This window comes from Pristiophorus japonicus, chromosome 8, assembly GCF_044704955.1.
Source record: "Pristiophorus japonicus isolate sPriJap1 chromosome 8, sPriJap1.hap1, whole genome shotgun sequence".
Taxonomy (NCBI): Eukaryota; Metazoa; Chordata; class Chondrichthyes; family Pristiophoridae; genus Pristiophorus; species Pristiophorus japonicus.
Window position 1 is genome coordinate 236,520,809 of NC_091984.1, and position 15,641 is coordinate 236,536,449.

Genomic DNA, 15,641 nt, shown 5'->3' on the forward strand with positions numbered 1-15,641 from the left:
CTCCCAGCATCTACCCTGTCAATCCCTGTATCATGCAGCAAAGGTCACTGAACTCAGCAACAAAACCACCCGCTTCTTTAGCATTTAATTGTTCCTGATGTCTATTCTGAAACCTCATCCCGCTTCTCACAGTCATTGCCCGCAATAAGTACAGAGTGACTCTATCAATGGACCACACTTTAAAAGGGAGACATCATGATCACCCCCTGTCGACAGATTCTATCCACAGCCCTCCTGTCTTTGTAATGTTAGACTCCAGAGCTCTGAAGACATGAATGGGCTGAGTAGCGCAAAGGGCAAGTATTTGGCAAATGTTGAATTTTCCTTAACCCTTTACGTGTTCGCTTAAAATGTTTGTTACGATCTAGAACACGCTGCCTGAAAGGGCGGTGGAAGCAGATTTAATAGTGACTTTCACAAGGGAATTGGGCAAATGAGGAAAGGTTTGCAGGGCCGTGAGGAAAGGACGAAGGAGTGGGACTGATTGGATCGCTCTTCCAAAGAGCCAGCACAGGTACGATGGGCCGAATGGCCTCCAACTGTGCTGTAACATTTTGTGATTCTATGACTCAGATTTGGGGCCAAAGGGTGAAACCAAAAGCTGGGAAAAAAATGATCCCACCAAATTCTCTACACCCAACTTGCATCATCAGTGCATCTGAACTATGGTGGGGTTTAGCAATATACACCGTGATGAGCATATTAGGTCAATGCAAAGTAGTTCAGGTTTTATATTGACACACACGGTGGCATCGACCTCAGCATCGGTTCTCAAACAATATTTCTGTGTGTGGGACCCCTGCAAACATTGATACACACCCAAGGACCCCTCGCCTCTGTCAACTCGTATAAACAATTGAAAAAGCGGGAGCGAAGACAAGGTTGTTAGGCCCATTAATCCGGTCCGATCCGCTCAATGGTGCAACCTCTAACACCGTTCACTCAACACCAACCACTCTGTCTCCTGGGAGAGGCAAAAGAAACTTAAGAACATAAGAAATAGGAACAGGAGTAGGCCATTCGGCCCCTCGAGCCTGCTCCGCCATTCAATAAGATCATGGCTGATCTGATCATGGACTCAGCTCCACTTCCCCACCCGCTCCCCATAACCCTTTACTCCCTTATCACTCAAACAGCGCTACATTTGCGGAAAACCTATTTTGCCAGTATACGGCAGCAGGTAATGTACCGGTAAATCAACGAGTAGAGAGATCTGATGACAAGTGGACAGAAATATATTGCTGTAAGTGTCGCTGGGTCGTGTTTCTTCCCCCGGGTAATGTGAACCTCTGGGACAGGCTGCCGTCCCGTGCGATCCGCTGAATTCCTTCAAGCGAGATTGGGACCAGTTTCTGGCTGGGGCGGAGATCACCTCCTACAGAAAGGTAGGTGGGTCGGTACTGCAGAGGCCACAGTGATCTCCTGGGCTAGTTTCGATCACCTAGCTGGATCGGAGGTGGATTTGCCAAGATTTCTTTCCCCCACATTGCCCCTGGGGTTTTTTATCTGTTATTTTTGCCTCTCTCAGGAGATCGCAAGGCTATGGGTGGGGTGGGGAGTGTCTATGTTGTGATGCACGAGGTATAGCAAATTGTGTGGGACAGGCTGGATAGACCAGAGGATCTTTACCTGTCCCTAGTTGTTGGCGTGTTTGTAAAGGGCAGGTCAGAAGGAGACAACAGCCCCACGGAATACGCGTACGATGAGCCCACTTACCAGCCAATGTTGAATTCTACGTGAGCATCGAAGAAGCCAACCACCGGGGCTGTTGCCACCTTCCAGCCCTGTATCCGGGCCCGAATCAGCCCTTCCCTCTTGTTATTGCGCACTATTTTTACAAGCCCCGGGTACCTCTTGTTGATGTACTGGTCCAGATTGAACTTCAGCTCCACTGAAACGACAAAAAAGAAGGTCCATTTGTCAGAACAAAAGCCAAACACGACACAGGCTGGAAATCCCACCCTCGAGCCCGGTGAGGAGACATTCGGTGGTGGTGTGGTACTTTGACAAAGAGCAAAAATTAAAGAATTGCATTCGACTTCCATTTTCTCCCTTTCGACTTTGAAAAAATTAATCTTCATGACGCATATTCTTTACCTTCTTGACGCCCTCCAAAACTTCGCCGATAAACAATGGCATCTTTCTGCGCCGATTTTTTGAATGTACGCTGATTTTTCTTGAGTGCCCAGAAGGTTTTTTGGGAGTGGTCACATACGCCGTCCCGGGAAAAATGTAAGTTGGCCAAACTTGCTTAAATGTGAAAAACTGGCGCAGACATCAGGTTATGACGCAAAAATACGCTCACCTAAAAGAATCGCAACTAACTGAGTTATGCTGGCGCAGAAACTTTGGGGAAACTTGGAGATTTTAATTTACGCCAAAAAACGCACGCACGCCAAAGAAACGGTGCAGGTAACTGGGGAAAACTGAGCCCAAACACTTGCATTTCTACAGCCCCAGGATGAACCAAAGCACGTTACAGCCAATTAAGTACTTTTGAAATGTAGTCACTGCTGTTTATTGCTTCCAGAAGTATGAAAATTAAAGTTTCCAGTCGCCTATCCATCAGTCATGCACATTAGGCACAGTACATTTAAGAACATGCAATAGTGGAAGCTTTTAAATTTTTAATGTAACTTATGCTGAAGCCATAAAAATACATTAAAATAAACAGATCATAGAGAGCTGCTCTCAGTGAGGAGAAATGTAAAAAAAAAACACTTAAGAAATTGCAAGAAGGCATTAGGAAAGCAATTTTGTTTCTTGCTGCGTCTAAAATGCTGGGTGTAACTTTACACCCGTTTTGAACCAGTGTAATTGCAGGAAATTCGTGCGCCGGGCTCTTTAGCCTGGGGCAGAGCCAACATGATGGTGCGAGGTACGAACGTGCACAGCGATCGTTGGATGCGTGCAAAAAAAAAAAAGATGTGAAAATTTGGGCGCGGTGCAATTTCACACGTAACGCACTTGTGCCTGAGCTCCCTCCATCTTTCACACGAGGAATTCGCACTGACCCTCGATTACACGCGCCTCTGGGCAGAAAGTACACAGGAAATTCCACCTGGCTACTCTGTGGCAGGAGGACTAACTCCAGAATGGTGTCATCAATAAATACGTCACCGCGGGTAGGCCTCCGGTGGCATTGCTCGTGGTGAGTGAGACGAAGTGATGCCAGTCCGTGCCAGCCGTGGCCCAGCGGGTAACTCACTCAGTAAATTCAAGCTGCCACTTTTGTTTTAGCCCATTCCACCATCTCTTCCCAACTTCCTTTGGTCTTCTAAAGAGTTAACTGTATCGGTGGAGAAACAGAATTAACGTTTCAGGTTAATGATCTTTCATCAGAACTGATGAAGGGTCACCGACCCGAAGCCTGAACTCTGTTTCTCTCTCCACAGATGCTGCCTGACCCGCTGAGTATTTCCAGCGTTCTCTGCTTTTTATGGCAGAATTCCCACGTCTGCAGTATTCTGGCTTTTGTTTTGAGATAACCGTGGGAGTGAAACTGCCCCGCGCCCTGATTGGTGGTAACCTGCTCGGGGCGGGACATCCTGTGCCCGGCATGGAAGTCCGTTCCCCCTCCCGCCCCACCACCCCGGACGCTGAATTGGGCTTGCCGCTCCTCAAAGGAAGTGCAACGCAATCTCGCGCGCTCCGCTTCCTGATGGGGCGGGACCAGCGGCGCTAACGGGCTCGCCCGGGAGCGGCGCGCGGATGCTCCTCGTGATGTCCCTCCCCTTCGGTTAAAGGGGAGGGGTCGCTGCTCACGCTGCACGGCCTCTGATGCCCCCCCCCCCACCCCGTTTGACCGTCAGGGCAGCGTGAGACAGGGGCTGCAGCACAACACCCAGGACGGAGCGCGGGCTGCACAATGGCGGCGCGGACCTCGCTGGTGAGCAAGTATCGGAGCCGTCCCGAGAGTCGGCAAAACGGCAGAGATGATGGCTAGTGCCTTCCCCTTTACCTTCCGCCCCAGGAGCGGATATCCGTGAGGCTGGTACTGCCACGGATACCCGTGAGGCTGGTACTGCCACGGATACCCGTGAGGCTGGTACTGCCACGGATACCCGTGAGGCTGGTACTGCCACGGATACCCATGAGACTGGTACTGCCACGGATACCCATGAGACTGGTACTGCCACGGATACCCGTGAGACTGGTACTGCCACGGATACCCATGACGCTGGTACTGCCACGGATACCCGTGAGCCTGGTACTGCCACGGATACCCGTGAGACTGGTACTGCCACGGATACCCGTGAGCCTGGTACTGCCACAGATACCCGTGAGGCTGGTACTGCCACGACAGCGCCTCGGCAAACCCCAGGGCAATTGTGGCCCATGTATCTCTTATGTTGGTCATTGTCCAACATTTCAACACCGCCCTTCCCCCATTCACTGAGTCTGCAGCCTCCTTAAAGAATTCCACGACCACAATCGGCCCTTCGGAACTCCACCGATTCTCTGGTTATCCAGCCGTGCGGTAATTCCATCCTGAACTAAAGACTCCGAGATTCAGCCCGTACCGCTGTTAATCTAACTGTCCTGTGGTCACCCGGATTCGTTCTGTCTGCCTGTTGAAAATTGGTTGAGCTGAAGTTGATGGAGGGTGGAGGGTGGGAGGCCGGCCAAGGCGAGGGTGAGGGTTTCTGCAGCTGAGGGGCTGAGGCGGGGGTGGAGGAAGGTGAAGTCACGGAGGTGGACGGAGGCGGTGTTTGTGATGAGGTGGAGATGGGGGTCAGAAGCCCAACTCAGGGGGGCGGGGGGGTGGGGGGGTCAGACACCGAGGCTGCGGACAGTCTGGTTCTTTAGTCTGTCCATTCTCGAGATGCGGGTGTCACTGGCAAGGTCGGCCCTAGTTGCCCCTGAGAAGGTGCTAATGGAACTTCACCTTGACCCACTGCAGTCTGAGTGATGGAGATCTCCTCCCTGAAGCAGTGTCCAAGGAGTGGTGGCAATCAGTGAGGGCGTTAAGTATGGAAGAACTCCACAAGACTGAGTACTGTGAGCTAAAACTGATGTGACCTCAGTCTCTTTAATACAACTCCAGAGTGCCCAAGCAGCATGGCAGACAGCCTTTTATACCCCCTTGCACGAGGTGTGCAGGTGACCCTTGGGCCTCCAACAGTTGCGCCCTCTGGTGGCAAGACTTGCACAGTTACAATGTTTACATAACAGAGGGTCGGAGTCTGCAGCAGGGGCGGAAGACCATGGTTCCATTAACTCGAGAAAAGTGAGGCTCATGCAGGACTGGGTGTCGGACACGCAGATTGACCGCATAAAGGCAGTGGGAAGGTCGAGAGAGAGAGATATAAACTGGGGGAGGGAGAGAGAGAGAGAGAGTGAGAGGGAGAGATACAAACTGGGGGAGGGAGAGAGAGAGAGAGACACACACACACAAACTGGGGGAGGGAGAGAGAGACACACACACAAACTGGGGAAAGGAGAGACACACACAAACTGGGGGAGGGAGAGAGAGCGAGAGAGAGAGAGACACACACAAACTGGGGGAAGGAGAGAGAGACACACACATAAACTGGGGGAAGGAGAGAGAGAGAGAGACACACACAAACTGGGGGAAGGAGACAGAGAGAGACAGAGAGAGACAAACTGGAGGAAGGAGAAGAGAGAGAGAGAGACATAAACTGGGGGAAGGAGGGAGAGAGAGAGAGAGACACACACAAACAAAGAGAAGGAGAGAGAGAGACAGAGAGAGACAAATTGGGGGAAGGAGAAGAGAGAGAGAGAGAGACATAAACTGGGGGAAGGAGAGAGAGAGAGAGAGAGACACACACAAACTGCGGGAAGGAGAGAGAGAGACAGAGAGAGCCATAGACTGGGGGAAGGAGAGAGAGAGAGAGAGGCACACACAAACTGCGGGAAGGAGAGAGAGAGACAGAGAGAGACAAACTGGGGGAAGGAGAGAGAGAGAAAAAAACACAAGCTGGGGAAGAAAGAGAGAGAGAGAGTGAGAGAGCCACGGTTAGTTAATGGCAGAGCGCGCTCAGTGAGATTGTGTTGTTTTAATGATCTGAGCCTGAAAGCAGGATGAGAGAGCTGGGGTGTGGGTGTGAAGGAGAAGGGCAGGAGGTCAGTTCTGCACCAAAGAGCAACAAAAGCTCATTAGCGATGAGCGGGCAGGATGAGATAGACATCGCACAATACTGTGTCACATCCCCACACACCCTGCTCGGAACTGTGGCCGTCGAATCCGACTACCTCCTGTCACTGTGAATATATTATTGATGGTGTCTGCGAGCTATGCGATCCCACAGCCAGACTGGCAGACCGCCCTCACAACCTTCTGGATCCCAGCAGCAGCAACACCCACTGAGGGAATGTGTCGGACTTTCTCTGTACGACAGCGCTGATCCAATCTTTTGGGAGATTTTTTATTCTTGTACACGGGAGATGCTTTGGGAGAACCTAGTGTTATGTATGTAAACATTGTAACTGTGTAAGACTTGCCACCAGAGGGCGCAACTGCTGGAGGCCCAAGGGTCACCTGCACACCTCGTGCAAGGGGGTATAAAAGGCTGTCTGCCATGCTGCTTGGGCACTCTGGAGTTGTATTAAAGAGACTGAGGTCACATCAGTTTTAGCTCACAGTACTCAGTCTTGTGGAGTTCTTCCATACTTAACACCTAGCTCTCACCAAAATGAGGCATGTAGGTATTGGGAAAATGGAGGATTCTTCTTGGCTTCTTGCTCTCCATACTCACATCATAAGAACATAAGAAATAGGAGCAGGAGTCGGCCATTTGGCCTCTCGAGCCTGCTCCACCATTCAATAAGATCATGGCTGATCTGATCATAGACTCAGCTCCACTTCCCTGCCCGCTCCCCATAACCCTTTACTCCCTTATCGCTCAAAAATCTGTCTATCTCCACCTTAAATATATTCAATGACCCAGCCTCCACAGCTCTCTAGGGCAGAGAATTCTAAAGATTCACTACCCGCTGAGAGAAGAAATTCCTCCTCATCTCAGTTTTAAATGGGACACCCCTTATTTTGAAACTATGCCCCCAAATTCTAGATTCCCCCACGAGGGGAAACATCCTCTCTGCATCTACCCTGTCAAGACCCCTCAGAATCTTACATGTTTCAATAAGATCACCTCTCATTCTTCTAAACTCCAATGAGTATGGGCCCAACCTGTTCAACCTTTCTTCATATGACAACCCTCTCATCTCAGGAATTAACCTCGCGCTCTCACCTCTGAGTCAGAAAGTTGTGGGTTCAAGCCTCGCCCCAGAGACTTGAGCAATAAAATCCAGGCTGACATTCCAGTGCAGTACTGAGGGAGTGCCGCACTGTCGGAGGGGCAGTACTGAGGGAGTGCTGCACTGTCGGAGGGGCAGTAATGAGGGAGCACCATACTATCGGAGGTGCAGTACTGAGGGAGCGCTGCATTGTTGGAGGGGCAGTGCTGAGGGAGTGCTGCACTGTCGGAGGGGCAGTACTGAGGGAGCGCTGCACTGTCAGAGGGGCATGACTGAGGGAGCGCTGCACTGTCGGAGGGGCAGTACTGAGGGAGCGCTGCAATGTCGGAGGGGCAGTACTGAGAGAGCACCACACTGTCGGAGGGGCGGTACTGAGGGAGCGCTGCACTGTCGGAGGGGCAGTACTGAGAGAGCACCACACTGTCGGAGGGGCAGTACTGAGGGGGTGCTGCACTGTTGGAGGGGCAGTACTGAGGGACTGCAGCACTGTCGGAGGGGCAGTACTGAGGGAGTGCTGCACTGTCGGAGGGGCATTACTGAGGGAGTGCCGCATTGTTGGAGGGGCAGTACTAAGTGAGTGCTGCACAGTCAGAGGGGTAGTACTGAGGGAGTGCTGCACTGTCGGAGGGGCAGTACTGAGGGAGTGCCGCACAGTCGGAGGGGTAGTATTGAGTAAGTGCTGCACTGTCGGAGGGGCAGTACTGAGGGAGTGCCGCATTGTTGGAGGGGCAGTACTAAGTGAGTGCTGCACAGTCAGAGGGGTAGTACTGAGGGAGTGCTGCACTGTCGGAGGGGCAGTACTGAGGGAGTGCCGCACAGTCGGAGGGGTAGTATTGAGTAAGTGCTGCACTGTCGGAGGGGCAGTACTGAGGGAGTGCTGCACTGTCGGAGGGGCATTACTGAGGGAGTGCCGCACTGTTGGAGGGGCAGTACTGAGGGAGTGCCGCACAGTCGGAGGGGTAGTACTGAGGGAGTGCTGCACTGCCGGAGGGGCAGTACTCAGGGAGTGCTGCAATGTCAGAGGGGCAGTACTGAGTGAGTGCTGCACAGTCGGAGGGGCAGTACTGAGAGAGCACCACACTGTCGGAGGGGCAGTACTGAGGGAGTGCCGCACTGTCATTGGGGCAGTACTGAGTAAGTGCTGCACAGTCGGAGGGGCGGTACTGAGGGAGCGCTGCACTGTCGGAGGGCAGTACTGAGAGAGCACCACACTGTCGGAGGGGCAATACTGAGGGAGTGCTGCACTGTTGGAGGGGCAGTACTGAGGGAGTGCCGCACTGTCATTGGGGCAGTACTGAGTAAGTGCTGCACTGTCGGAGGGGCAGTACTGAGGGAGTGCCGCACAGTCGGAGGGGCAGTACTGAGGGAGTGCCGCACTGTCGGAGGGGCAGTACTGAGGGAGTGCTGCACTGTCGGAGGGGCAGTACTGAGGGAGTGCCGCACAATCGAAGGGGCAGTACTGAGGGAGTGCTGCACTGTCGGAGGGGCAGTACTGAGGGAGTGCCGCACAGTCGGAGGGGCAGTACTGAGGGAGTGCTGCACTGTCGGAGGGGCAGTACTGAGGGAGTGCTGCACTGTCAGAGGGGCAGTACTGAGTGAGTGCTGCACAGTCGGAGGGGTAGTACTGAGGGAGTGCTGTACTGTCGGAGGGGCAGTACTGAGAGAGTGCCGCACTGTCGGAGGGGCAGTACTGAGTGAGTGCCGCACAGTCGGAGGGGTAGTACTGAGGGAGTGCTGCACTGTCGGAGGGGCAGTACTGAGGGAGTGCCGCACTGTTGGAGGGGCAGTACTGAGTGAGTGCTGCACAGTCGCAGGGGTAGTATTGAGGGAGTGCTGCACTGTCGGAGGGGCTGTACTGAGGGAGTGCCACACTGTCAGAGGGGCAGTACTGAGGGAGTGCCTCACTGTCAGAGGGGCAGTACTGAGGGAGTGCAGCACTGTTGGGGGGGCAGTACTGAGGGAGTGCTGCACTTTTGGAGGGGCAGTACTGAGTGAGTGCTGCACAGTTGGAGGGGTAATACTGAGGGAATGCCGCACTGTCGGAGGTGCCGTCTTTTGGGTGAGACATTAAACCGAGGCCACATCTGCTCTCTCAGTTGGAGGTAAAAGATCCCACGGAATTGAAAGAAGAGCAGGGGAGTTATCCTCACTGTCCTGAACAATATTTATCCATTGATCAACATCACTAAAAACAGATTATCCGGTCAGTTATTATATTGCTCTTAATTGGATTTGTGTGCAGTCTGAGATTTAAAAAGTGATAGAAAAATAAATTCAATAGAGGTTGGTTTAAAATGACACATGGAGGTAGAAATTGCCCCCAGGCCCGAAATGTTTTGGTGGTTTTTACCGCAGGTCGCCTCTTGATCGACATTCAGCTCTGTTTTTTTTTGATTGAAATTTGCTCTTAACGGGGGCGGAGACGTGGCGGTGACAGGAACCGAGGGGCAGAAGTTGGGCGCCTTGCGGAGTGACCGCCGCGATGACATCATCACGGCGCCACGTCACTTAAAGGGGCGAGCCTCCGTGCTTTTAAAACTTCGGTTCACTGGACCACCAGTGAGGGTTTCCGCCGGGCCAGCGGCCTGGTACCCAAGAGGGTGTGTGTGGGGGGGGGGGGTGCCAGGCTGACTGTTGGCGGCCCAGCCGAACCCGCGTACATAATTGTCGGCCCGACCTGGCAGCCAGCCGACAAAAACAACATGGCGGCAGCGGCAGTGCGCCCGCCACTTTACGGCAAGCCGCACCGCCATTGCAGAAGGCCGCAGCCTCACTGGACCACCGGGGAAGCCTGGTTTTGGTACCTCCGGGCGGGCCGAACATTTTCCGAGGGGAATGTCGCCGTCGGGTGGGGGGGGGGGGGGGGGGGTTAGATCGGCGGTGCGCACCGTGATGACGCGCTTACCGCGGATGGGCAGCAGCGGGACGGTAAAGGGGCGAGCAGCGGCCATTCCACCAAGGGTCAGCGACCTCTCCACTCCGCAGCGCGGCCGCCGATTTGCGGTGGTAACCGGCCTGAAGGAGACGGGCAATTTCAACCCTGTGGCATCAGAGAAATAGCACTTGGCTTGGTCACAAGGTTAGGAATCCGTACTGACTGTGCAGAAAACTTAAGGAAAATTAAACCACGGAGCCGAGGGCAATGCGACTTGTTCTTTGAGAGGAGCTTTGCGCGTCTCACGTTTCTTAGAAACATAGAAACATAGAAAATAGGTGCAGGAGTAGGCCATCCGGCCCTTCGAGCCTGCACCGCCACTCAATAAGATCATGGCTGCTCATTCCCTCAGTACCCCATTCCTGTTTTCTCTCCATACCCCTTGATCCCTTTAGCCGCAAGGGCCATATCTAACTCCCTCTTGAATATATCCAATGAGCCGGCATCAACAACTCTCTGCAGCAGGGAATTCCACAGGTTAACAACTCTCTGAGTGAAGAAGTTTCTCCTCATCTCGGTCCTAAATGGCTTACCCCTTATCCTTAGATTATGTCCCCTGGTTCTGGACTTCCCCAACATCAGGAACATTCTTCCTGCATCTAACCTGTCCAGTCCCATCAGAATTTTATATGTTTCTATGAGATCCCCTCTCATCCTTCTAAACTCCAGTGAATACAGGCCCAGTCGATCCAGTCTCTCCTCATATGTCAGTCCTGCCATCCCAGGAATCAGTCTGGTGAACCTTCGCTGTACTCCCTCAATAGCAAGAACATCCTTCCTCAGATTAGGAGACCAAAACTGAACACAATATTCCAGGTGGGGCCTCAACAAGACCCTATACAACTGCAGTAAGACCTCCCTGCTCCTATACTCAAATACCCTTGCTATGAAGGCCAACATACCATTTACCTTCTTCACCGCCTGCTGTACCTGCATGCCAACCTTCAATGATTGATGAATCATGACACCCAGGTCTCGCTGCACCTCCCCTTTTCCTAATCTGCTGCCATTCAGATAATATTCTACCTTCGTGTTTTTGCCCCCAAAATGGGTAACCTCACATTTATCCACATTATACTGCATCTGCTATGTATTTGCCCACTCGCCTAACCTGTCCAAATCACCCTGCAACCTCTTAGCATCCTCCTCACAGTTCACACCACCACCCAGTTTAGTGTCATCTGCAAACTTGGAGATATTACACTCAATTCCATCATCTAAATCATTAATATATATTGTAAAGAGCTGGGGTCCCAGCACTGAGCCCTGCGGCACTCCACTAGTCACTGCCTGCCATTCTGAAAAGGACCCGTTTATCCCGACTCTCTGCTTCCTGTCTGCCAACCAGTTCTCTATCCACATCAGTATATTACCCCCAATACCATGTGCTTTGATTTTGCACCCCAATCTCTTGTGTGGGACCTTGTCAAAAGCCTTTTGAAAGTCCAAATACACCACACCCACTGGTTCTCCCCCGTCCATTCTACTAGTTACATCCTCAAAAAATTCCAGAAGAGTTGTCAAGCATGATTTCCCTTTCATAAATCCATGCTGACTTGGACCAATCCTATCACTGCTTTCGAAATGTGCTGCTATTTCATCCTTAATGATTGATTCCAACATTTTCCCCACTACTGATGTCAGGCTAACCGGTCTATAATTACCCGTTTTCTCTCTCCCTCCTTTTTTAAAAAGTGGTGTTACATTAGCTACCCTCCAGTCCATAGGAACTGATCCAGAGTCGATAGACTGTTGGAAAATTATCACCAATGCATCCACTATTTCTAGGGCCACTTTCTTAAGTACTCTGGGATGTAGACTATCAGGCCCTGGGGATTTATCAGCCTTCAATCCCGTCAATTTCCCAAACACAATTTTCCGCCGAATAAGGATATCCTTCAGTTCCTCCTTCTCACAAGACCTTCGGACCCCTAGTACATCCGGAAGGTTATTTGTGTCTTCCTTTGTGAAGACAGAACCAAAGTACTTGTTCAATTGGTCTGCTATTTCTTTGTTCCTGATTATAAATTCACCCGAATCCGACTGCAAGGGACCTATGTTTGTCTTCACTAATCTTTTTCTCTTCACATATCTATAGAAGCTTTTGCAGTCATTTTTTATGTTCCCGGCAAGCTTCCTCTCGAACTCTATTTTCTCCTTCTTAATTAAACCCTTTGTCCTCCTCTGCTGTATTCTAAATTTCTCCCAGTCCTCAGGTTTGCTGCTTTTTCTGGCCAATTTATATGCCTCTTCCTTGGATTTAACGCTATCCTTAATTTCCCTTGTTAGCCACGGTTGAGCCACCTTCCCCGTTTTATTTTTACTCCAGACAGGGATGTACAATTGCTGAAGTTCATCCATGTGATCTTTAGAGGTCTGCCATTCCTTACCGCTGTCGCTGTTGTCATCGACGAGGATGACCTCCTTGAGCAGATTCGGCGGCGTGTGATTGACAACGCTGTGTACGGATCGCAGGATGACTGACAGAGCCTCGTTCACAAAGATGAAGACCACAGCAATCTGAGGGAGGTTGCTCAGGTATGCCAGCTGTTTGCACCTTGAAACGCAACCAAAAAAACACAGGCTTGGTTAATAAGTTTGCCGTCTGAATAAAAGGCAGCGATTCAGCACAACACACAGATGTTAAACGCCAGTTATACTAAACCTTGGTTAGACCACATTCGGTGTACTGCGTGAAGTTCTGGTCGCCATATTATAGAAAGGATATAGAGGCACTGGAAAGGTTGCAAAAAAGATATACAACAACAACAACTTTAACATAATGAAACGACCCAAGGTGCTTCACAGAAGGGTTATGACATAAAAATTTGATGTACCGAGCCGCATAAGTAGAAATTAGGGCAGGTAAACAAAAGCTCGGTCGAAGAGGTCGGTTTTAAGGAGCGTCTTGAAGGAGGAGAGAGAGGTAGAGAGGCGGAGAGGTTTAGGGAGGGAGTTCCAGAGCTTGGGGCCCAGGCAACAGAAGGCACGGCCACCGATGGTGGAGAGATTATAATCAGGGATGCTACAAGGATGATACCAGAAATGCGAGGGCATACATATCAGGAAAGGATGAACAGGCTGGGTCTCTTTTCTCTTGAAAAAAGGCTGACCGAATAGAGGTCTTTAACATTATAAAAGGTTTTGATCGAGTGGATACAGAGAGAGTGTTTCCACTTGTGGGGATGAGCATAACTAGAGGCCATCAATATCAGACAGTCACCAAGAAATCCAACGGGGAATTCAGGAGAAACTTCTTTACCCAGAGAGCGGTGAGAATGTGGAACTCGCTGCCACAGGGTGGGGTCGAGGCGAATAGTATCGATGTATTTAAGGGGAGGCTGGACCAGCGTATGGGGGAGAAGGGAATAGAGGGTTATGCTGATAGATTTAGATGAGGAAAGACGGGAGGGGGTTCGAGTGGAGCATAAACGCCGACATGGACTGGTTGGGCCCAATGGCCTGTTTCTGGGCCGTATATCCCATGGACTGGTTGGGCCCAATGGCCTGTTTCTGGGCCGTATACCCCATGGACTGGTTGGGCCCAATGGCCTGTTTCTGGGTCGTATACCCCATGGACTGGTTGGGCCCAATGGCCTGTTTCTGGGCCGTATATCCCATGGACTGGCTGGGCCCAATGGCCTGTTTCTGGGCCGTATATCCCATGGACTGGTTGGGCCCAATGGCCTGTTTCTGGGCCGTATATCCCATGGACTGGCTGGGCCCAATGGCCTGTTTCTGGGCCGTATATCCCATGGACTGGTTGGGCCCAATGGCCTGTTTCTGGGCCATATATCCCATGGACTGGCTGGGCCCAATGGCCTGTTTCTGGGCCGTATACCCCATGGACTGGCTGGGCCCAATGGCCTGTTTCTGGGCCGTATATCCCATGGACTGGTTGGGCCCAATGGCCTGTTTCTGGGCCGTATATCCCATGGACTGGTTGGGCCCAATGGCCTGTTTCTGGGCCGTATATCCCATGGACTGGTTGGGCCCAATGGCCTGTTTCTGGGCCGTATATCCCATGGACTGGCTGGGCCCAATGGCCTGTTTCTGGGCTGTATATCCCATGGACTGGTTGGGCCCAATGGCCTGTTTCTGGGCTGTATATCCCATGGAATCCTACGTCAACGCTTATAATTCATTTTCTTTTGGGAAACCGCTAGGTAAGATTTTTTTAAATTAATTTATGAATTTAGTGCTCAAGTTGAGGCCTGTGGGATGAAAGATTAACCCATTCCTGATCCATCCGGTCACATACGGCCTGGGCCCAGTCTCGAAGCACAGAAGGTACAGCAGGGCCGATTGGCCCATCAGGGCTACATTTCTGCTAGCTCCTTTCATCACACTTCCCCACCCTCTCCTTATAGACATGCAGTAATGTCCGTGCTCCTCGGACACCAGTCTTAGACAAGAATCTGTCGGGACCATTCGAAAGACTTCCATTTCCCACTCCAGTCAATCTTATGGCCCGAGTAGGTAACATTGGTCATTTTAACATTGATATGGGTGCCAGAATGTCTTGTTTTATGCTGTGGCCTATTACCCACTAACAACAACCACTTGCAATTATATGGCACCTTTAACATAGTAAAACATTCCAAGGCGCTTCCAGGAGCATTATCCCCACCGACACCTGGGCGTCTCTGGCCCCACGACCCGCCCTAAGCGGAGGAAGAGCATCCGGGAGGTCGCTGAGCACCTCGAGTCTCGTCGCCGAGAGCATGCAGAGAACAAGCGCAGGCAGCGGAAGGAGCGTGCGGCAAACCAGTCCCACCCTCCCTTTCCTCCAACCACTGTCTGTCCCACCTGTGACAGAGACTGTAATTCCAAGATTGGACTGTTCAGTCACCTGAGAACTCACTTTTAGAGTGGAAGCAAGTCTTCCTCGATTCCGAGGGACTGCCTGTGATGATGATGGTGATCAGACATAATTTGACACCGAGTCACATAAGGAGACATTAGGGCAGGTGACCAAAAGCTTGGTCAAAGAGGTAGGTTTTAAGGAGCGTTGTAAAGGGGAAGAGAGAGGTAGAGAGGCGGAGAGGTTTAGGGAGGGAGTTCCAGAGTTTGGAGCCCAGGTAGCTGAAGGCACGGCCACCGATGGTTGAGCGATTATAATCAGGGATGCTCAAGAGGCCAGAATTAGAGGAGCGCAGAGATCTCGGGGGGTGTTGTGGGGCTGGAGGAGGTTACAGAGATAGGGAGGGGTGAGGGCCATGGAGGGATTTGTAAACAAGGATGAGAATTTTGAAATCGAGGCGTTGCTTAACCAGGAGCCAATGTAGGTCAGTGAGCACAGGGGGTGATGGGTGAACGGGACTCGGTGCGAGTTAGGACACGGGGCAGCGAGCACAGGGGGTGATGGGTGAGCGGGACTTGGTGCGAGTTAGGACACGGGGCAGCGAGCACAGGGGGTGATGGGTGAACGAGCACAGGGGATGATGGGTGAGCGGGACTTGGTGCGAGTTAGGACACGGGGCAG

General features: G+C 51.8%; 1 protein-coding gene across 4 annotated transcripts in view; it reads right to left on the bottom strand.

Moving 5' to 3' along the window:
- Positions 1-15,641, bottom strand: part of galnt9 (polypeptide N-acetylgalactosaminyltransferase 9) — a 443,197-nt gene that overhangs the window by 269,452 nt on the left and 158,104 nt on the right. For all 4 annotated transcript variants that reach the window (XM_070888122.1, XM_070888121.1, XM_070888120.1 and 1 more), the window contains exons 3-4: positions 12,547-12,713; positions 1,717-1,891 (exon numbers count right to left, since the gene is read on the bottom strand). In XM_070888122.1, coding sequence (XP_070744223.1) covers positions 1,717-1,891; positions 12,547-12,713 — 342 coding nt within the window. The remainder of the gene's footprint in view (positions 1-1,716; positions 1,892-12,546; positions 12,714-15,641) is intronic.